This window comes from Accipiter gentilis, chromosome 20 (genome assembly GCF_929443795.1).
Source record: "Accipiter gentilis chromosome 20, bAccGen1.1, whole genome shotgun sequence".
NCBI classification, from domain to species: Eukaryota; Metazoa; Chordata; class Aves; order Accipitriformes; family Accipitridae; genus Astur; species Astur gentilis.
In genome coordinates, this window is record NC_064899.1 from 15,241,940 (window position 1) to 15,264,036 (window position 22,097).

At 37.9% G+C, this 22,097-nt stretch overlaps 1 protein-coding gene across 3 annotated transcripts in view; it reads left to right on the forward strand.

Annotated features, from left to right (window-relative positions):
- The window catches only part of CDYL (chromodomain Y like), a 479,328-nt gene that overhangs the window by 455,657 nt on the left and 1,574 nt on the right, over window positions 1-22,097 (forward strand). For 2 of the 3 annotated variants that reach the window (XM_049824105.1, XM_049824104.1), the window contains 4 exons: window positions 12,324-12,580; window positions 13,181-13,353; window positions 16,758-16,968; window positions 21,674-21,817. In XM_049824105.1, coding sequence (XP_049680062.1) covers window positions 12,324-12,580; window positions 13,181-13,353; window positions 16,758-16,968; window positions 21,674-21,817 — 785 coding nt within the window. Of the gene's footprint in view, window positions 1-585; window positions 631-12,323; window positions 12,581-13,180; window positions 13,354-16,757; window positions 16,969-21,673; window positions 21,818-22,097 lie in introns of all 3 variants that reach the window. The other variant, XM_049824106.1, reaches the window with a different exon arrangement.

The following is a 22,097-nucleotide window of genomic DNA, read 5'->3' on the forward strand; positions in this document are numbered from 1 at the left end:
GCAGTCTTGTTTATAAACAGAAATAAGCTGCAGAGGTTTAAGGCTTTGGTTTGTTTTTGGTTTTTTTGTTTGGTTTTTTTTGGTTTTTTTTTTTAGTTTGTTGTTTTTTGGTTTTTTGTTTTTTTTTTTTTAGTTTTTTCCCAACTCTATCTGAAACTACATCAATACAAATTTTATTACTTAAGGTACTTTCCAAATTTGCTAGTCTTGAAGCAAGCAACTCTCAGAGGTATTTCACTACTATGATATGTTTCCCATATAGACAATCACATTTGTCTGTTTCTCTTTTTTGACTGTCAGTCAGCAATCTTGCCATGTTCAAGCCTTTTAGTCTGTCATTTGTTATATGTACAATATATTCATACTCATTATAAATCTTTTCTGGTTTATCATGGCATGCTGGTTTCCCCACTAATATTTTAATTGACTTTGTAACTTATACTACATTTCATTCTCATTTTTGGTCTAATTCTCCTCTCTCTCATTTTTTTTATCACTGGAAAAATAATTTGTGTTTAGGATCTGTAACTGAGAACTTTAGAGTTTTACTTTGCATTTCTAATACCCGTTCTTTATCTGTTTTAGCATCTCCCTGTATTCTTCCCAGTGTTCTTTACTTCCTATTTTCTTGTAAGTATAGCATATTCTATTTTTCCCCTCAGTTCCTATTGACCTGTTTAACCATGTGGAGTTAACTGAAGCTACATCTCACTCCTGAAGAAAATAATTCAATTACTGTATAAGTTTAGTTCCATTTATACACCCTTTCCTTATGACTGGGGTATCTTGCTATTTGTCTAAAAAGTGTTTAATGCAATATCTTTTTACATAGCACATTATGTAACATTGCACAGCATTCATCTTGGTAGAAATTTCAATTCCATTTTGCTGATACTGTTTTGTTTCTATTTTCTTTATTCTGTTTGTTTAGTGGTTGGAATCTGACTTAAACAGGTGGGTCCCTGGCAGGTTTCAGGAAACAACCAGTCATGTAATTCATCTATTGTTTTGTCTCATCTATGACATGTTTTAAATGCTTTCCAAATTAAAATTGAGCTCACAATTTTGACTAGTTATGTACTAGTCCCATTATTTTTGTGTATACGATCTTTGCTTTACTTAATAGTAACTCTTCTGTCTTTTATGTACTGACTTCCTCTGATATTTTTGGTTTCTCTGTGTGTTCTTAATGGATTGTTTCCTAAGGCAAGATTCAGCATTGTAGGCGTCTACTGTATCTAAAGATGGTCAGAGCCCGTCACCCATGAACCACCTTTTAATAAATGTAAGTCTGAGCACAGCTTTATGAACTTCCTGCTGAACATCAGAGGCTCCAGTGCTGCACTTTGGAATTACAGCAATTGGAGTTGCAACAATTCCCAAGCCCAAAACTCAGATGGAGATTATTCTTTCGTGTCCATTTGTCCCCCTCGCTTTCTCAAATTACCAGGTTGTGGACCCAAGGCCTTCCATGCACTTGCAGTGACAATATTTTTTAAAAAAATCTACAAATGACTTGTGAACTATGATCACGCTAGTATGACTCCTGTGAAAAGATGCGCTCCTACCTCCACCTCCAAATAGTCAAATAAACCTTATTTTCCTATTGCCAGCTACACAAACGATAAAATTGCCTCTCGGGCCACTGCACTCTTTGATTTAAAGCATCAGATGTGATATACTTTGTTCTTGGTTTTGCATAGTGACAGGCATTATGGTACCTAACTAAGCCTCCCTCGTTTTTGGCATGGTCGATAGTTGCTAAGTCCTACTCTCTGAGATAGATCTTAACTGGTTTGTCTTTTTGAAACTTGTTCTGAAATTTGCCTTAAACCACATTGTTTTTTCTGTTGGTTGGGTTTTTTTTCTCTGCCACATCTGTAACTTCCTAATTTCTTGATTACTTTTTTTTCTTCAAAATTTCAGCCTCCTAATATTAGTCTTCATAATCTCTTAGAGGCTGTGGTTTCATATTAAGATATTGGTGCTGCTGAAACAATATGTTCCCCTTAAATATCACAGTGCTTATTCCAGTGCTTCCTTAGCTGTCTCTTCTGACTAGCAATAGTATCAATATTGCTACTTGTACTTTAATCCAGATACATATAATTTCTGTAAAGAAAGAAAAAATCCAGTACTTTATAAAAGCAGATTTTTACAGGGGAAAGTAGCTTTTGAGGATTGGGACCACCTGTAACTAATAATCCTGGCTTCTATACTGACTTGCTTTGTAGCCTGAGGGAAGCCACTTTCACAGCTCTGCACCATTTTCTATGTATGGCAGCATGTGTTAACTACTTAATTAGTGCTTTATGGAGTTATCAGTTTAGGGGTTTTGTCTGTGAGATTTTTCTCTTTGACAGACTGTTCATAAATATGACAACAGTCAATGAAATAGAAAGCCTAATGTCTTAAAGAGAAGCTGATTGCTTCCCTCAGCAATATGAATAGTATGTCCCCAAACACTACCCGTGCGTGTGGGATCCATCCTGCTGTGTAAGGGCAGCTCACTGCTTCCAGTTCCATTGCCTTGTCTGTTTGCTGCTTTTGGCTGTGGTTATTTTCTTGTGATTTATCCTGGGCATGGTTTGGGGGCGGGGGGTGTTTGTTTATTTTTATTTGCTTGTTTATCACTATATTTTTTCATTTCAAAATTTGGTGAAAACGTGTTCTTATGATGGGCGTTTTCCCAAGACTCATGGCCACATTCAAGATCTTTGCTATCTGTGCAAATCCCACAACGTGGAGAACCATACCGTTTGTACTGGGGTCGAGCTGTGGGGCAAGATGATGTGAAGACAAATGCCTCCTGTGTTTTCTAGTAGTTGCCTGCAGTAATATGGGACAAAACCTAATTGAGGGAGGAGATCGCATAAGTTTTCCTCATGCAAAGCATCTGATCCAAGTCTTTTATTCTCAGTAGTCTTCTACTGATGACTTTAGGACTTTCTCTGTTTGGTTTTTTTTGTTGTTGGTGGTGGTGGGTTTTTTTCCCCAATTATCATTATTATTTAATGTAGGAAGAATAAAGAATTCTGGATATTTTCCATGAGTTCTCCAATTCAGGCATGTCCTCACACACTTAATGATCCTAGCTAGTATTGCCAAAAAACAAACAGGAGAGATCAGATTCAGCTTGAGAACACAGGTTGTATTTACTTACTCCTTTCCATCATACCTCATTTCAGCTGTTGCCAGTAGATCATACTTGGGATTTATTCCTCTCCAACAATATAAAAGGACAAATTTGGCAAGGTAATACACTGTTCTGAATTCTTTTTCAGTTCAGAGCATCCAGCACCTGTTACAGGGGATACCCAAAGATACCTTTCATCATCCTGCTTTTAATGTGGGTTTATTTTCCCAGCATATTGGGAAAACTGGTGGAGAGATTGCCTCTAGAACAACTTGTGAATGCCTCTTTAGATGTGGTGTAAATAGCAGTTGCGTACTCTAAAGGCAGGGTCTTTCAGAAATCTTCTTGGCTCAAATCCTTGACTCTCTGGTGTGGAGACTACTTTCTGTTGAGTACCTCTGAATCAAAGGTAAGAACCTGCTTGGCACATGCATTTCTGAATGTGCTGTTCGTCAGAGGTCTCTAGAGCTGTGTTTACACTTCCCTGAGACCTCTAATCTTCTTTTTACCCCTATTTTCTCTCCTGGGTGTCAATGCCCAGCTGTTTTGATTTTTTGCTCTGCAATCCTTCAAGCAGCAGACGTGCTCGAGGAGCTGGCAGCCCTCTTGCTTAAGTGCAAGGCTCAGGACTAAACACCCAGCACTGCAATATTTATTTTTTGTAAGAGGTACCCCAAAGCCTCAAGTGAAGACTCAAGAGACTCCCCCTTTGTGCTTCCCCTTCCCGCCCCAGCCAGTTATTTCTCTCAAGGTCAGTGATTTCTGTTAAGAGGGTGCTGCTGCAGAACAGAGTGCCAGTGTTAGTAGCAGCCAGCAACGTTATGTATTGCAGGTTACCCAAGTACAGGGTATATAGCTGGCCCTGTTAAGGCACGCAGCTGTGTGCACTGGTGTATTGGAAGATGGCCTCTCTGCTGCAAGCTCCTATGGCTTCAGGTAGTCTATTCACTGGCCACCTCTTAATGAACCTGTTGGTGACTATCCCACAGGAGGTTGAGACATCTTCTACTAATAGCAGACATTAGACAGTGACTGGGAAGACACATGTACCTCCTTGAGGTATATATGTAAAACCAGAGGTGCTTCTTCCCAGCAGGGATGCTCACTCCAGATACTCTGAGCGCTTGGAGCTTGGGGTCTCCTGTAAAGCTTAATACATACACGTTAGGGTCCTGAACCTCTGAAAGTCCTCCAGCCCTCTTTGTCTGCTACTTTACTGCATTGAAATGTTTTTGTGGGCAGCTGTGAATGGAGCTCTTGCAAGCTCTGGTATTGAAAGCCTCATCTGTGTGATAAGAATGAAATGTGAGTACTTATTGACATGTTGTTTTCAAAAAGAAGATAAATGAAAGTACTCTGCCAACATAGTGGTGCTATTCCCGTCTATCTAAATCTCATTAATAATTTAGCTGAAATGTTTCAAAAAGTTTTGATGTCCTTTTAAGGAATTATGTCATGCATACATGGCATGTATATGTTCCTGACTATACAGGAAACTGCCTGGGATGTCTTTTGGCAGTACTTGTTCTAGGCTAGCCTTACGTTAGCGCACTCTTATTCCACAGGAAGAGAGCCATTTTTTAGATCACTTTGGGGATTGGATTAAATTGCAATGAAGTGCTCTTAATATAGAATGTGTTCACCTCAGGAGTTAGTGTGAAATAGCTGGGTATACGTCAAGTTTAAACCTTAGCCTATTTTGTGATGCCTTTCCTCTGTAGATGAGCCCCAAGAGATGTCCTTACTTAACTCTCAAATTTGAGAGCATTTCGAATGAATGCTGTGGTATCATAACCTGCAGCTCCAAGAATATCAAGATAAGAGGGTTCTTGCCTATGAAATGTTCCCAGTATTAAAAGGCCTCAAAAAGGAGTCTGTAACCTGGGGAAAGTTTTTTCTTATTTGTACTTATTTGTGAGAAAAAGAAATACAACTAACTCTTTGCTTCTCCCATCAAATACTTTAGTGCATGCTACTGTGAATTATGGCTGGAATTTCTTGACTGGAGTAATATCAGAGGTGCTTAGGAATTTTAATTATATTTTTTCCTTTCAGCCACCTTGAATAGCAGCTAAAATGGTGAGAATGATCATGTGCACTGTTTTCTCTTTGTCAGTAGTATCCTGACTATAGATTCAATAGAATAAAAATCACTCCAAAATGAGTCTAAAACTGCAGTGGAAAGGGAGAAGACAGCAATCCTAATTTATCTTGATGCCATGATAAAGGAGAAAGAGGATTTGTTGACCTGAGCAGTGTTTGTTTATATGTTTCTGGTGAAATAATAAGAATGAGATGTATTTAGAAAGCCTTTTGCACTTGATAGGAGGGGGACATTTTTTTCCACCGTAAGACTGTGGAAAGTTTACTTAATACCTTATGCATAAAAATGCGCGGTTCCTTGTTGAAGATAGTAAAAATTTAATCAGACTTTTTAAGAGATTTGTTGCCAAATTACGTATTATTAGTGTTATCCTTATTGTTTTTATGGGCATAATCTTAAGTGTTAGGTCTAGTATTTTGTTATTCCCATCTTTTTAAAGTATGTAAACTTTCTTTTATTCCCACTTATATGACTTAAAATAGTCAGACTAAGGTAAACCTATTTAACTTGAAGGTAGAGAAATGCCATTTTCTCTTGCATTGATTGCCCACTTCCAGTAGTAGAATTTCATGTTCTGATTAGTTGCATTTTTGGTTGGCATTATGAGTTTATCTTTACATGGATGCTTATGCTCCAAGAAGGAAAGACATTCGAAGGCAAAAATAATTAAACAGGATATAACCTACTAAAGTCCAATACAACCAGTAATGTTTCCCTCTTCCTAACAGTATCGTTGTAAACATATAAATATATTTGATTGATGCTGTAAGTAATCAAAGAAAATGAGAAAACTCTCTACAAGAGGGAAGAAATGGCCACTATAGAACATATTAATGTGACCATGGCAGCCAAGATAAAAACTGGTGTAGGATGGAAAAACTTTTGAGTAGAGAAATATTACCAAGGGTACATGTGTGTATGTGTTTATCTTCTCATGTTAATTTTGTCCACAATAACAGTGTCCTGTAAGAAAAGTAGATTTTATAGGAGCAATGCTTCAAAGTGACATTTAAAACTAACACCTATACAAAATATATGGAAAAGAGTAAGAATTAAAGGGCATGAGAAAAAGGGCTTTTTAGGGATTGAAGATAGATATTGACAATCAACCCTGCCAGCCACTGCAGGATTGGTTTACTGCTGACTTGTAGTTTTAGTTACCTATTGCTGATGTTTCATGGAGTACTACTGCAATAATTTGGCAGTTAATCTGTGCTTAAAACCCACATTTTTTGTGTATGGAAAAGTGACATAACTGCAAAAACAACAGAGGGTGGCTGAAGAACATCTAATGGTTCCCTGTGTCACTAGTTTGTTGAAACAGAATCAAGGAGTGGCTAACACGATTAGAAAAGATAAAGTTACAACACACACACACACACACACACACGCGCGCTCCCTCATGGGGAATAAGAGTTTTGAGGAGGTTTCAACACCAGCGGCAGGGTGTCACAGTGATCAGCAGCCCATAATTTGAAGAAGTATTGCCCTTTCCCCACCCCTCTCCTCCCAGGCATCTTTGGGGATGCCTGTTCTAATGCTGGAACATGTGCAGCCTATTATTGGTCGCACTGTTTTGTGCGCTGCATCGATGTAATGCCATATTCTGGAAGGATTTAATTAAAGTGTATCTTTCTTTCATAAATGACCTATACCTTCTGAACACTATTTCAGAAACATAGAGCAAACCAGTATTTTAGGTGAAATGTACAATAAATTCAGAACTTTTTTTCTTCTTGCAAATATTTATAGTGATGTTTTAAAGGAAGCTGGGACTTTTGTTTGATTCCAAAATATAAGTGCTGTAAATACATATACTCAGACAAAAATGAGCACATATATAGGGTTTTTTTAGAGTCTCATCTTGAATTTCTCTAATCTGTGCCAATACACTACAATTCTAAGAAATATTTTCTGTGTAATTGCTGAAGCAGAGGTGGAAAAATTATTGGAAACTTATATATGATGCTTGCATTGCAGTATCACTGTCTGGGGTTGGTGTCTCGTATGAAATATTTGATGCAGTGCAAAGTTAAGACTCGAAAAGCTTAACAGTATTTATAGTCAGACCTAGATAGTACATATGAACATGTAGCAAAACACCGCTGTTCGCAGCCAAAAGGGGAACATGAGGCAACCTGCAGTGGACAACTGACATGAAGTCTTGTGGATTATATGTACAGGGGACTATAAAGTACTGAAAGTATAGAAAAGACTTAGGAAAAAATACAACTTCTAGCACTGATTTTTATTTTTTTATTATTATTATTTTAAATTTAAATTTTTCCCAATCAGTTTTACAGATCATATTTTTCCCTCTCCAGTACTTGAGTTGTAATCAGTTACAATTACAGTGTTAGTTTTGCAGTTAACACTGTAAGAAATTGTTGTTGCTGGTGTGTGTTCATTTGCTTATTCAAGTGGGATGCTTCTTATTAACCATTTTGTCACTTGTTGTAAGAGAGGACGTGGTTGGTGCGTGAGGGTACGGGAAAGACGGAGGGTCCCTAAAGCTCATTGTGAGCACTGCAGACTTACCTGAAGATACAGAGTGATTCTGTGACTGAGAGATTACTTTCAGCGCAGATGAATGCCAAGCAATGAGGAGGGGACAAAACAGACTTCTAGACAAAGTTATGCCTATAGCAAAACATAAAACCGTGCCTGGACAATGACTGGTTCCTGGCTGTGTGTTATTGCTCAGGAAAAGGCCATTGGGTTTGTTTTGCTTGGGTAGTTTTCTGCAAACAGCTGCTCAGCGCTAGTTTAAAAAAAAAGAAAGACTCCCCCCCCCCCCCCCCCCCCCCCCCAAATTGTTAGAAATTATTATGGAAAAGGAGCAGAGGACAAGAGAGAAGGCTTGAATATGCCATGTTATAAATCCCCATCTTGAATATTGTGTGCCATTTTGGACCCTGTTCCAAGATTTAGTAGAAGAGGTATGGAGAATGACAGACTTGGGCTGGCTTCTGGAAGAAGAAGAAAGGGTAAATAAGATTGGGACTAATAAAGCTGGAGAAGGCACGTGATGAAAGGGATGAAGAAAGTAAAGATGACGAAACCATAGTGGGTTCAAAAGTAAATTGGGCAATCCCATGGGGATAAGGATTTAATTGACACGGGTTTGGGTGCAGCCTATGGTCCTGGGCATGCAAATTTTAGGAATTGCTAAATTTCTGGTGGCTGGATTTGGGGAAAATACTCCACAGCATCTGTCACACCTCCCATCTTCTTATGCTTGCTCCTAAGACATCTGTGCTAAGCCTTTCAGAAACAGCATACTCTGTCAGACAAACCTTTGAATTAAGCGTACCACCACTAGTACATGTATACTTAAGAAGCATGCAAAAGAGGCTTGGCTGTTTTTTAGAGGCCCTGTTTGGATGCGTCCCCAGTGTTGTTGCAGGGAGGGGAGTGTTTGTACTCAAGACTTGCTACGTAAGCTAAACTGAACTTCTCAAGAATTTGGGAGACGGTAACAGTTGGGCACAAATAGCTTAGAGAAGAGCTTGGGATTTTAACTTTTGGATTGTTGTGAAGTTGTGTGTTACTTGGTTTGGTTTTAACTCTGTTTATCTAGATGTCTGGCATCATGCATTTTAATTGTTGCCCCCCCTATATTTTGTCGAGTGGCTTTTGTCTTTCTTATGCCAGTGGGATGGAGATGACGATACCTTTGCTGTTCTGCCCCTTTTCCAACTTCTGTATTTTGTGTCCATCTTCGTTTTGAATAAGACCAGTTCCTTTCTTATCTGTTGCCCGTAACTTTTTTTTTTCTCTAAGAGCAGCTGCTTGAAAATGGTGACTGTTACCAGGTTTGATCAGCAGCTGCAAAAGCAAGTAGTCCTCTTCATTTCGTGTTGCATCTCTTATTGTGAAGCTTTGCACAGTAGTAGTATGTCTGCACCTTTGAGAAGATCACATTACATTAACAGTTTGCAGTTGGAAGGGTTTTTTATAGCTATAAGAGCTGTTTGTTTACCTCTTAAACATAGTTCTGCACTAGTTGACAATATCCAGGGTAAATTGTCTTTTCTCCAAACCCTCATTGGTTTTGGAAGGCTCAGTTTGAAAGGAGAAGGCTGCGGTGTTTTGTTTCTTTGATATGCTCTCTCCATTAACGTATTAAAAAGCAGAACTGCTTTTGGTTTATTGTGAAATCTGTATTTTAGAATTGTACGTTATAGTTGTAATTAACCTGAAAATAAGTAACCTCAATGCCAAATTTTCACATGAGGAAATCTATGGCAATACAGTTAATTCTCTCTGGCACATTTTTAAATTTTCATCCTCATTCGCTGCAACATGTGTCCAAGACTGGCCAGTGATGCAAGCTTTGTCTATTTATATATGGCATGAAGTACTACTTTATGGCTCTTGGTTGTCTCTTCACTTTTGAGGACCAAATGCCAAAAGAAAGAGCCCCCTACACTTTAAGGTGTGGAAGGTCACAAACTTCAGCAATAACAACAAACACTAACCAACGTATTTTAACTCTGTCGGTGCCGTTTTCTAATCCGTACCAGCTGGGCAAATCTCCCTGCGCAGCGGTATGGTTTCTAAAGCCGTCAAGTTTTTGATTCCAGTCTAAGTATCCTAAAAGTGTGTTTACAAGATTGGATGCAGGAGACTTCTTCCGTGGAACTGCAGCTGTCCCTCATTTGCGGTTTGAAACTGCAACTATTGACGAGTGCAGACAGAGCTTATGTAAAAACTCAGAAGGTCTCTTGCTGATTTGATAAGCATGAAAAGTGGTGTGTGGTGTTTACATCTTGGTCTCTCTTGCCAAAGTTTTGTCTCTCAAAATGTATAATCATTGTCTCTTACATCTCAGACGTAACTTTCTGGTATTTGAGTATGTCTTTGGAAGTATGAGTTGTGGGAAAAGATCTACGCAAAGCTCTTACACAAGTTTACTGACTTTTTTTGGCTTAGTCTAGTCTATTGTGCTGTCCTGATTCTCCACTTTTTTCACTGTGGCTAGGACAGAAGCCATAAAATCTTGTATCAGGGTTTAGAAATCAGAGGTGATTTCAGTTGTTTTAATTTCTTTTTCCTGTGGAAAAACAAACCATTGTGGCCGGTGATACCATTTCATCTTGTGTTCCTAATGAAATATGGGGCAACAGTGGTGTTCCTGCAAATTCCCTTTGAAGGGAATTCTTTTAAAGGAATGTAATCAATGTAGTGTGGTTTGCAAGGGAAAAGTATAAAACACATCCTTCATCAATATCATATTTGGTATGCATCAAATTTTTATTTATTCTGCTGAAATGAAAAAAAAGGAATTTGATAAGCCGTGAAAAATTTAGGAACAAATGTGAAGCTTCTGTGGCAATATAAAATATTAATTTTCCATTTCATTTTGTTCACCTCTGTTGTCTCTGAGACTTACCACAAACTGAATTCAGTTTCTTACTCTTCACTTTAAACAATTGAAAAATCTTGAGTTGTGTTTAACTTCTTGACAAAAGTGATATGGGAAGAGGATTAAATCACTAACACAACAAGAAAGACTTTAAAAAGTAAAATAAAAACTTATTATTGTATAGCTCCTTTGACAGACAACTTGCCTAATTAATCATAACAGATTTATTTATTTTAAAATATTTGATATAAAGACTTCATTGATAGCTGAAGGCAGTTTCTGAAATACAAATAGAAAAATGTATGATGTTCTGAATTTTAATTTCTTTAGTCTTTCTCTTAATATCTCTCATACTGCATACAGGTCCAAGTAAGCAACATTTGAATACAGTTAAAATGTGGAGATATAGGATATTTCAGTTATTTAGGTGAGCTTGTTTAATGTCTTCACTAGACCCACAAGTGTTTGAAGTATTTTGTAAAAAAAAAAAAAAAAAAAAATTAAAAATCATAGCGTTGCATATTATTAGAACTTTAAAAATATAGCTTTTTCAGAAAGATAATGACAAATTGAGCAAGATGCATCAATGGCATTTAATTAACTTATTTATATGTGCTTTAACTGTACTTTTTAGGACATCATATGCATGATCTTCTGAAGTATCTGTTTGTGAGATAAGGGCTGTGGGTTTCCAGCAGATTTTAAAAATGTCTCAGACCTCAGTTTTCAGGAAAAGGCTTTCAAAACTTTCCTATCTTGGCCTGTAACACATTTTTCCAATATTTTTAGCACTACTGTCCCCGCCCCCCACGCGTACTCCATTACTTTAATCCAACAAATGTTATGGAGATTTTACATGGAGACTTTTAACGTACAGATGGATTATAGATCTAAGATATTCTCTTATTTTCTCTTATGAATGCTAATTATTTGGTATTATGTTTCTAATGTGGAGTATAGAAAAACCTGTCCCTTCTGTGTCATGGAGAATGGCCTGTTTACTTGCATGCCTTCAAATTCCGTCCATTTAAGTGACTGGGAACAAGACCAGAAAGACATAATGCTCTATTTGCCAATTCTAATAGCAAAAATTGTTTAGACTTGAGAAATATCTCATTGTCTATGAATCCATTAAAATATCCATCACTGCATGGGTCTTATTTCCCTCTCAAAGAACTACAGTCTGTGTTTCTTCATTTCCATTTTACTTTAAAGACTATTATGCTTTATATGATCTTGTCATTTAAGTTCTTTATTTTGCTTATTGTAAGTGTCATTTTCTTTCATATATTAATGTCTCGTGGTGTTTGAAACAAAAGGCTTCTGCTTTCTCTTTGCAATTTTGATGCTGTTAGATGACTTAAAGATGTTGGAAAGGGAGAAAGCAGAGTGTTAACTTACTGAAGTGCATTGGTATTAGAAATGTTAAATAAACCTTTCCCTCCTTCCAAAAATAGGTATATGATGATAGGTCTGTTTGGCTTGTTTAAAATGTACAACGCTAAAATGAATTTGTTGGATCCCTTTGCTACTTCAGTTTTGCTCTGTGCAGTGTGTCTATTTCTGTAACATTTCAGCAACTTCCAGAGGACTGAGTTTCATGTTTACTGTGTCTTCTTAGTATGACTAGTGTGTTTTCATGCTAATAGGGATTTTGAAACTGCTGAGCTAATAAAATGTAATTAATAGAAAGTTATTGTTTGAATTATTTCCAGGTACATCCACCTTTATGGAAGCATTAGCAGCCAATGGTACAACCAACATACAGACATCTGTAACAGGAGTGACAGCCAGCAAACGAAGGTTTATTGATGACAGGAGAGATCAACCTTTTGATAAAAGGCTACGTTTCAGCGTGAGACAAACGGAGAGTGCATACCGGTACAGAGACATTGTTGTCAGGAAACAAGATGGATTCACACACATTTTGCTGTCAACAAAATCATCTGAAAATAATTCACTAAATCCAGAGGTCCGAACAATTCTGATTTTTTTGGGGGGAAGGGTACTGGGGGAATTCTAAGTCCTTGCCTCATTTATGCCTGTTATTCAGGCACCAACACCCAAAACAAGATTCAGGCTGTTGCTTGCAAGATGTTACACATAGAATTGACCTTAAGTGTAATTCAGTTGAGTTTAAGAACTATGTTATCTGAACATGTAGATGTCTCTTATAAGACATGTGGCAATTTATGAAGTGCAACTTGAAACAAGCTTTGGACTGAATTAAGGTTCTTTTTTTCTGAACTGGCTGCATATGCCATCTGCTGTCCAAATTACAGAAATGCTGAATGAGTGCTTTAGTTACAGATAACATCCAATAGATCTTTTCGTATTGTTTTCATTATCTTAGTCTAATTAAATTTTTGAAATGCAAAGCTTCTAATACTTTTTTAAAACTTTCTTATTTTTGGATAATGAAAAAAGTTAACTTTTCTAATATGATGGTTGAGTTGGATCCTAAGGAAAAATGAAAGATTGTCAAAGAACCCATGGCGGGAGGAGGGGAGAACAGCATTCTACTTTTTAATGATGGAATAAGAAGATTCTAATGAATTTTTTATTTTTTCAGGTAATGAAGGAAGTCCAAAGTGCACTGAACACAGCAGCTGCAGATGACAGTAAACTTGTGCTGTTCAGTGCAGTTGGTAGCATTTTCTGCTGTGGTCTTGATTTTATTTATTTTATACGACGTTTAACAGATGATAGAAAAAAGGAAAGCACTAAGATGGCAGAAGCTATTAGGTATGTAAGATTATCTTCAATCATCTGAGTGGGTATTCTTCATCATGTAGTCTGGCTTGTTTTATGTTTTTTTGTTTCAAAAGCCTTTAATTCAACAAGATCTCAGACATTGACCTGTTAGGCAATATACTATGCAGCACTTTTTTTATACTCCCTGTCCCTTTCTATTTGGGTTGTCATTTCATACATCGCTGTTTTTACAACTAAAATTTAACTATGAAAACTGGTAGTATAGTAATACTCCTCCAGTTGAAGCCAATTTTAAGACTTAAACAGCCACAGAGTTTCAGGAAAAATCTAATACACGCAAATACAAGATGTGCATTGAATGAGTAACAGTATAGTACATTCACAGCAGTGGAATGATGGATGTTTTAGAGGAGTAGGTTAGAGTAGGTGAACATCATCCCAATGCTACATACCAAACCTAAGGTTTAAACAAAACGAGCTGAACTAACATAAACTAGAAGAATATATACGGAAAAAAAGTATGGATCTTGGAGACACATTTTAACAGTGCAAACAAGCAGCTTATCATTTGAACACTGGTTTTGAGGTTCTGGGCTCTTGGATTAGCTCTTGTATGCTTCCAGAGTATCTATATTCCTTCAGCGACCTATGTTCTGTTGTTGTTATCAATATTCACATCCCTAAAAAGGCCTTGTAACATGTAAAGCCTGTTTCATTGGAGGCACAGTTAGCTCATTGAGATTATGATAGTTACTTTTTTCAAAGGCAATTTTTCAATCATTCCATGTAATAGTTGCTCATGCAGTGACTTCAGATGTGGCCAGGGGATAGAGGCTCTTAACACTTAGCTGCTGTCACTAGTTTAATTCAGGCCCTTCCAGAAGCCTGATTTGTCAGGCTGATTATTCATTGTTAATAAAATGGATAAAGGTAACCTAAAACACCTATGACACCCACACCCCCCCCTTCAAGTATAATAATGGTATTTTTCATATATATGCTAGAGATGATAGTCTCTGGAATATTCAGACATGATTAAAATCATCTTAAGACTCTGGATGGGATGTTTGTATGACAGCTTGCATAAGATGGTTCCAGAATTTTTTTTTGCATTCATCTATTTCAGTTCACTAGAATGAGTTAAGAAGCATGATAACCTTTAGTGATGGATGCAGTATCATAAAAATGTCCTGTTTCACAGAAATACAAGAATGTGTTATACAGATAAAGAGCAAACTTCAAAATTGCCACTAAATCCCCCCCTTTTTAAAATTTTGATAACAATCCCTTATTTCGGCACCTAATACTGATATGAAAAAGCATCTGTCATTCAGAGCAAAGGAGTGCTTTACAAGTGCTGACAACTGTATATTGTACATTGTATTCTAATCAGAATTTGTCATGTACTTGAAGTAAATATGGAAAAATTCTTCATTATATGTGGTAGTTACTGAGAAATGTCTGCACCTCAACGTCAATGTTTTAGAAGTCTCTACTTAGTCTGATGCATGGTACACACACATGCTTACTTTTTCCTAAGAAGCTCTTGAAGGTATTAACTATTTGAGAATGGAGAAGCATGTAAGCATCCGTACTTTGTGGGTACTGGAATGAATTGTCATTTTATCTTGATAATGAGGATGAGAACACACATTTGTAACTTAATAGCATAGCACCCATGGCACCATGACCAACCAAGAGAGGGAAGATGAGGAGGGGAAGTTTACAGGTGTGAGATACGTGATAATGGAGCTCTACTATTTATGGCTTGTTCATCATTTAAAAAGGCAGATTTATTTATGAAGAAAAGCTGTCTCCCACAAGTCCAGAAATACTCCTTAAGGAAACTCATTAATGCTTTGCCCATCTTCACTTACACCTATATACCTTACACTTTCACTTACAAATATAGATACCTTATGCCAATGTCATACGTAAACACAGTGAAGACCAAAGCAGAGCTGTAACCATGGTTTTGGTGCCCAGAGGTGAGTTATGACTTCAGCCTCATCTAAGAGAGGGCTGTGAGGCATGTGAATATACCACAAGTGCTGTATCAGCTGGTGCTTGTAGGAGGGGCATTACATTCACACCTACCCAATTACTGTGCTTTGTTGGGCTGGGAGAAATTCTAGGCTTTCACAGAACTGGAGACTGGTTGCGGTTAGAAGGGACCTTTGGAGGTCATCCTGTTGAACCTGCCCCTGCTCAAGCAGGGTCACCTAGAGCAGATTGCCGGGGACCATGTCCAGGCAGGGTTTTTGAGTGTCTCCAAGGATGCAGAGTCCACAACCTTGCTGGCTGCCTGTTCAGTCACCCTGACAGTAAAAAAGTGTTTCCTGATATTTAGAGGGAACCTCCTGTGTTTCAGTTTGTGCCCATTGCCTCTGGTCCTGTCACTGGGGACCACTGAAAAGAGTGTGGCCCTGTCCTCTTTGCACCCTCCCTTCAGGTATTCATGCACATTGATGAGATCCCCTCTGAGCCTTCTCTTCCCCAGGCTGAACAGTCCCAGCCCTCGCAGCCTTTCCTCATGTGAGAGATGCTCCAGTCCCTCAGTCACCTTGGTGGCCCTTTGCTAGACCATCTTCAGTAGCTGCACATCTCTCTTTTACTGGGGAGCCCATAACTGGACACCAGTGCTGAGCAGAGGAGAAGGATCACCTCCTGCAACCTGCTGGCCACTGGCCAACACTCGTAATGCAGCCCAGGGTACCATTAACCTTGTTTGTCACAAGGGCACGTTGCTGGGTCAAGTTCCACTTGGTGTCCACCAGGAACCCTAGCTCCTTTTCTGCCACCCTGCTTTCCAGCTGTTTGGCTTCCAGCATATATTGGTGCCTGGGGTTGTTCTTCCCCCGGTGCAGGACTTTGCACTTCCCCTTGTTGAACTTCATGAGGTTCCTGTCAGCCCATTTCTCCAGCTTGTTGAGAACCCTCTGGATGGCAGCATGAGTGTCTGGCGTATCAGCCCAGTTTTGTATCATTAGCAAACTCCCTGAGGGTACACTCTGCCCCATCATCTAGATCGTGAATGAAGCTGTTCAACAGTACCGGACCCAGCACTGACCCCCAGAGGTGCAACACTAATTACTGGCCTCCAACTAGACTTTGCACCACTGATCACCACCCTCTGGGCCAGCCATTCAGACATTTTTCAGTCCACCTCACTGCTCAATCCAACTCATACATCAACAGCTTGTCTGTGAGAATCTTATGGGAGGCCGTGCTGAAAGCCTTGCTCTGAAGTCTAGGTAGACAATATCCACTGCTCTCCCCTCATCCACCAAGCTAACCACCTCATCGTGGAAGGTTATCAGGTTGGTTTTGAAAGTAATGTTACTGTCGAGATTAATTATTACTGAGCTTTCAAGGGCTGGTATATTTTACTCTTTATATATATGTAGTGAGTGCATGTTTCTGTTTCTCTTCAGGAATTTTGTGAATACTTTTATTCAGTTTAAGAAGCCTATCATTGTAGCAGTAAATGGCCCAGCCATTGGACTTGGAGCATCTATATTGCCTCTGTGTGACGTGGTCTGGGCTAACGAGAAGGCTTGGTTTCAGACACCATACACTACTTTTGGACAAAGTCCAGATGGATGTTCATCCCTTACATTCCCCCGGATAATGGGCCTGGCTTCTGTAAGTAGCTTGCAGGGTAGGGGCTGACAGCTTCACAGTGCAGTTGTGATAACTTATCCAGACCGATTTCAAGACTTTCTACCTTTGCTGTGTTGTCTTTTCTTTATTTTTTTTCTTTCTCTCATGAAAAGCTTTCATGAGAAACCGGTATTTATAGCTTCTCTGCTCCATGCTGCTACAACCCAGTCTTCACCCACATGCACAGAACAGAAAGCAGGCACAGGACCTAATCCCAGGTCATGGGCACCCTTAACTCTAACAGTGGCAGAAGGGTTGTGTCCTGTGTACCAGGACACACCTTCCCTGCTGATGCCTTGTGAGGACCAGCCACCAGCGTCTTTCATTCAGCACAGCATCAGAGTGTAGCAGCGAATGGGCTGGTCTGCACTCAGTGTCCTTACATAGCAGAGCACTGTGTCACCAGCGATTAGCAGTCTCGTGCGAGTATTCAAAATAAGTAATTCAGCTTTCATGCTCTTGTTCTCAAGAAGTCCTGCTGAACTTCCTAGATCTCTGCTGATGTTTAACACTAGCATTTTATACAGGAAATAGTTGCTCCAAATCACCTTTGTGAAGGATTTTTTTTTTTTCAGTCTTGCACTCTTATTTACAGTAATGCTGGATTGGGAAAAAAAAAAAAAAAAAAGGTAATGTTTTGCACCGTTGCTGAAAACATAAGCCATGTTACTTAGTATCCCTTTTCTTGCTTTCCAATTAAAGAATCAAATGTAACAAAAAGCTATTTTAAAATCTATTAGCTACATTATTTTCATGTTGCTTGCTATTTTTTATGCTGTGTTCTTTGGAAACTGTTAGACCTATGTCCCATTCCAATATGAAGTTGAATAGTAACAGTATGAAACAAGCACTTGTAGCTACACCCATTTTTCCTAAATTACTGTTTATTATAAAAGCCATTTTTTCCCTGTAGGTGTTTATTAATTTAAAAATACAGATTTTGATATATTAAAAGCATCAGTATGAACAGATCTAATGACTAATTGTGTGATGTCTGGATTTAGTTGTTGGAAGAGAACAGAAAAGGTAACTGAAACAGATTAACAGTTATAAGAGTATCTTTAATATCTTAGCATGTTTCAAACTACTGATTGTTCCTTTCCCTTTTTATTTGGCCATTTGTCCATCCATCCATTCATCCATCCATCCATTCCATCCATCCCCGTCCTTTAGAGACTTGTGGTTATCACTTTTCGTTTCTCCAGAAGTTGTATAAAAACACAAGAAGCTCTTCCCTAGTATACTCCTTCATGTGTGTTTGTGAATGCTCTCATTTTTCGATACGAAGACTTAAACTGAAATCTTCCAGTGATAACAATTCCATAATATTCACTGCAAAAGGGAAAAAAATGTCCACTGTTTTCATACTATCCTTGAGCCTCTGCAGTACAGCAATGTCAATGCTGTATGGGACAAAGTTGGACTTTAAGCAGCAGATTCCATGAAATATATTCAGAATCCATACCGAACGTTTTGATAAAGTAGCTTGCTTTCTAGCTATAAAAGGGAGAGAGAAGTCAGCAGAAAGATGGTATGAGACAAGGAAACATTTGGCGGGGGGGAAGTTAAAATATACAGAAGAAAGAATTAAGGCCTCTGTATGCATCATAAAATTTGCTACAAATGTATTCAGCAATATTAGTTCCACCCTTAACTCTTGTAAGTCAAATTCAGTGCATTCTTTTTATTATCAGCAGTTACATTTGGAAATGCTTTCCTACGGGTCAGTCTTGGCTGGTGAGCAGGTCTGTCAGAGAGGTTTTCTTCTCACAGAACTTGTTCAACAGAGTTAATTATTACATGAAATCTGAATCCTTAGGATTCAAAACTGATGCTGTATTGGAAATACCAAGGATTTTAGAAGGATTCTTAAACTTAGTATTTGAGTTTTGAAAATAATCCATTCTAGAGATTAGTCTGTTTGGGGAGATACAGTACTGTGTGTCTGCTGTGGAGTTCTTGGTCTGGTTTTCTGGTCCTGGATGTAAATTAGCACAGGAGCCACGTGATCAACTTCACACGCTGAGCAGTATTTCTTAGGCTTTTCTGTCAGTTTTGAAGGATTCACATTTCCATAGTGCCTGTAGGCCACATCACAGCCAGGGTCTCTGGTGTCACAGAGACCAGCTGCCTCCTGATCACTGTGCAGGGGAGCTGACATGCTGCACAGCGGCAAATGCCTGCGGGCTTGCACAAAGGTGGGCCGTGAGCCTCAAAGGACTTGCTGTAAAAGAGAGACCAGAGGATGTCCTGGTGACGTTCCTCTGTGGAAGCAGAAAGGCTGCGTAGAAAATGAGAATCTTGTATGGATGCACTATTTTTATCATCTTCATTTCTATTGCTGTATTATAGCTCTTGGAAAGTAACCACCAAACCTGTTAATTTTTCACAGCAGATACAAGGCACGATTATATGATTAAAACCTGTTTAGTAGTGAGTCTCCAGCATATGCTGCGTGTAGATCAAAAGTGAAGATGCCAGAGCAAAACATTTCCCTTCAAAACTCGTCAACTGAGAACACTAATGGGAGTGCTCATTTCATGTGAGGTTTTCTGCTAATGCTGTGTTACAGCTGGCAGAAATAAGATACCTGCACCATTACTATTTGTGGTTTTTCACATTCAGTGAGACCACAGCAGTTGCTACTAAGTTTTAGAAAAAAATTATTAAGGTTTTCTAGCATTCATTTTTATCCTTGTTACCAAAGATACATGTGAAGAATATGTAGACCTGAGCAGCTGACTTCAATTTCTGACTTTCTTAACTCCCAATTAGACTGACTTCATGTTTTTATCTTTAATATAAATGTTAAGTATCTTTTAAAATTATTTGGGAAGAATTTTTTTTTCCACATCCCCTTAAGAAAATGATTCCTGCTTTTAGACAAGTTTGTATATATCACTGATTTTTTGCTAGTGTTTCAGGTTAGTATCATTCCCATATAATCTGGAGGATTAGAAGGAATAGTTGTGACAGTCAATGAAACTTGTATATTTGATTTTTGCTTTCATAGAAGGTAGAACTATAGTGGTATATAATTTGTACCTTTAGTTTGAGGCTTGGGTTGTGGGTGGGGGTTTTTTTTCAAACTAATACATCTGAATCACAGCTTTCCATAGTAACTTATGAAAGATGAGCTGATGATAAATTTTATGTAAAAGATCCTAGGAAACATTTTTTTTTTTTTTTTTTTTATGCCTATTGGACTGGGAGTCAGCAACTCAGATGGCCAGTAAACCCCAGACTTTGTATTTCACTAAAAAGGGGCAAGTAATAGACCTCTAAGTTTTCAAATTTCTTCATGTGTAAAATCACAATACTAGGAACACTACCGACAGTAATTAGATAACTTGAGATCCTTAACTGAAAGATGCTGTGGTAACTACCAAAACTTCCAGTATTAGAAAACATTAAAAAACTCAGAATTTTGTATTCAGAAATGCTACACCTATCAGGTTTGGGTGTTTTATAACAGCCTTATTTCCCATATTCCCAGAGTCCAGTGACAGCTTTGTCATATTTTCAATGTAAATTAGTCGTTAAGAAATAGTAAAACTGATTTTTTTTCAAATTTCTTTTTTGATGTTGACAGTTACTCTTTTTAACCTTCACTGGCTGTTACTGTGCAGATGTCACTGCAAACAAAAAGTTTAACTATATAAGAAACTTCACTGAAGGTAGAATTGCAGTGTAAGCATAAATGGTTGTAGGATGAAGTTTTAATGGGGAAGCTGATAAATAGTGAAGTGTATGATAATTACAAATCAAACAGATTTACATAACTAGAGATCACCTTACTGCATAGAATGTAGTACTCTGTTCTGTACCCTTAAATTATGTACAAGGACTTTTAAATGTGGGGGTTTTTTAATAACACTGCTAAATCAGTTTTTGAAAGGATTTTATCAGTTCAATATTGAACTCTTGAATAAAATGGGAATGTTTATTTTCTATGAATTTGATCAGAAATTGGAATGTATCCTACTAATTTCAGTGGGTTCTGGAGGTCAAATTCTAAGATGATCCAGCTATCGGAAATGTTGTATCATAAATGACATACTGCTGTAGATGTTTGAGAAGTGCTGAAAATAAACCATAGATTTAGGTTTCAAACATTTTAGTACTAAAAAGCACTTTAGTTGCAAAATATTTAACTGTTCTTTTCTACCAGGACTGGCAGTTCCCAGGAGGTCTACTACCAAAACTGGGTTATCTTTATAATTTACAGATAATGTAGATTTTTAGCAAAGACTTCACTGCTGCAACTAACATTATTATATTATAAAGCAAGCTGTTTATTTATAAAGCAAGCTGTGTATTTATTGCTGTTTTACAGATCTGCCAGGCATTATAACCTGTTACCACCTATACAGTTAATCAGTCAGCAATACTGCAAGAAAGCTAGAGCTAATGAACATTTGTGAATGGGAAACGACAAAAGATGTTTTCACACTTAACCCTTAATCATAGACCTCTGTATTTTTATAACTACTCACATGGTATAGCCAACAACACCAACCAGCCACCTGTAGGCAAGACTTTTTCTTTATTAATTCAAAGTTGGAAGAGCTATAATAAAAGAATTTCAAATAGCGCAGGCATTTTCCTTATTTGTTTTGAACATTTTTTTCTTTAATGAGTTTGTCTCATTACATTTCATACCAGAAGTAACTTTTTATCCCTTCAGGCCAATGAAATGTTGTTCAGTGGAAGGAAGCTGACTGCGCAGGAAGCTTGTGCCAAAGGACTCGTCTCTCAAGTGTTTTGGCCGGGAACATTCACGCAAGAAGTAATGGTTCGAATTAAGGAACTTGTCACATGTAATTCAGTTGTAAGTTTCCTTTATTTTCTTACAGTACATCTTTATGATTAGATTAATAAAAATTAATCTAAGTATTATTAAACTACATCACTATGTCCTTCTAAGAAAAGACCATTTTCATGAAACAAGGACTGCGTTTTGGTATAGCAATATCTTCTAACTCATTCTTATTTGAGGATTTATTTTTTTTTTTAATTTGTACTTGACTCTTCTTTATCATACGCCATAGTACATGGTGGTTGAGAACATTAAAACAGCATCGGACTCTTCCTTTACAATATATTTTGGT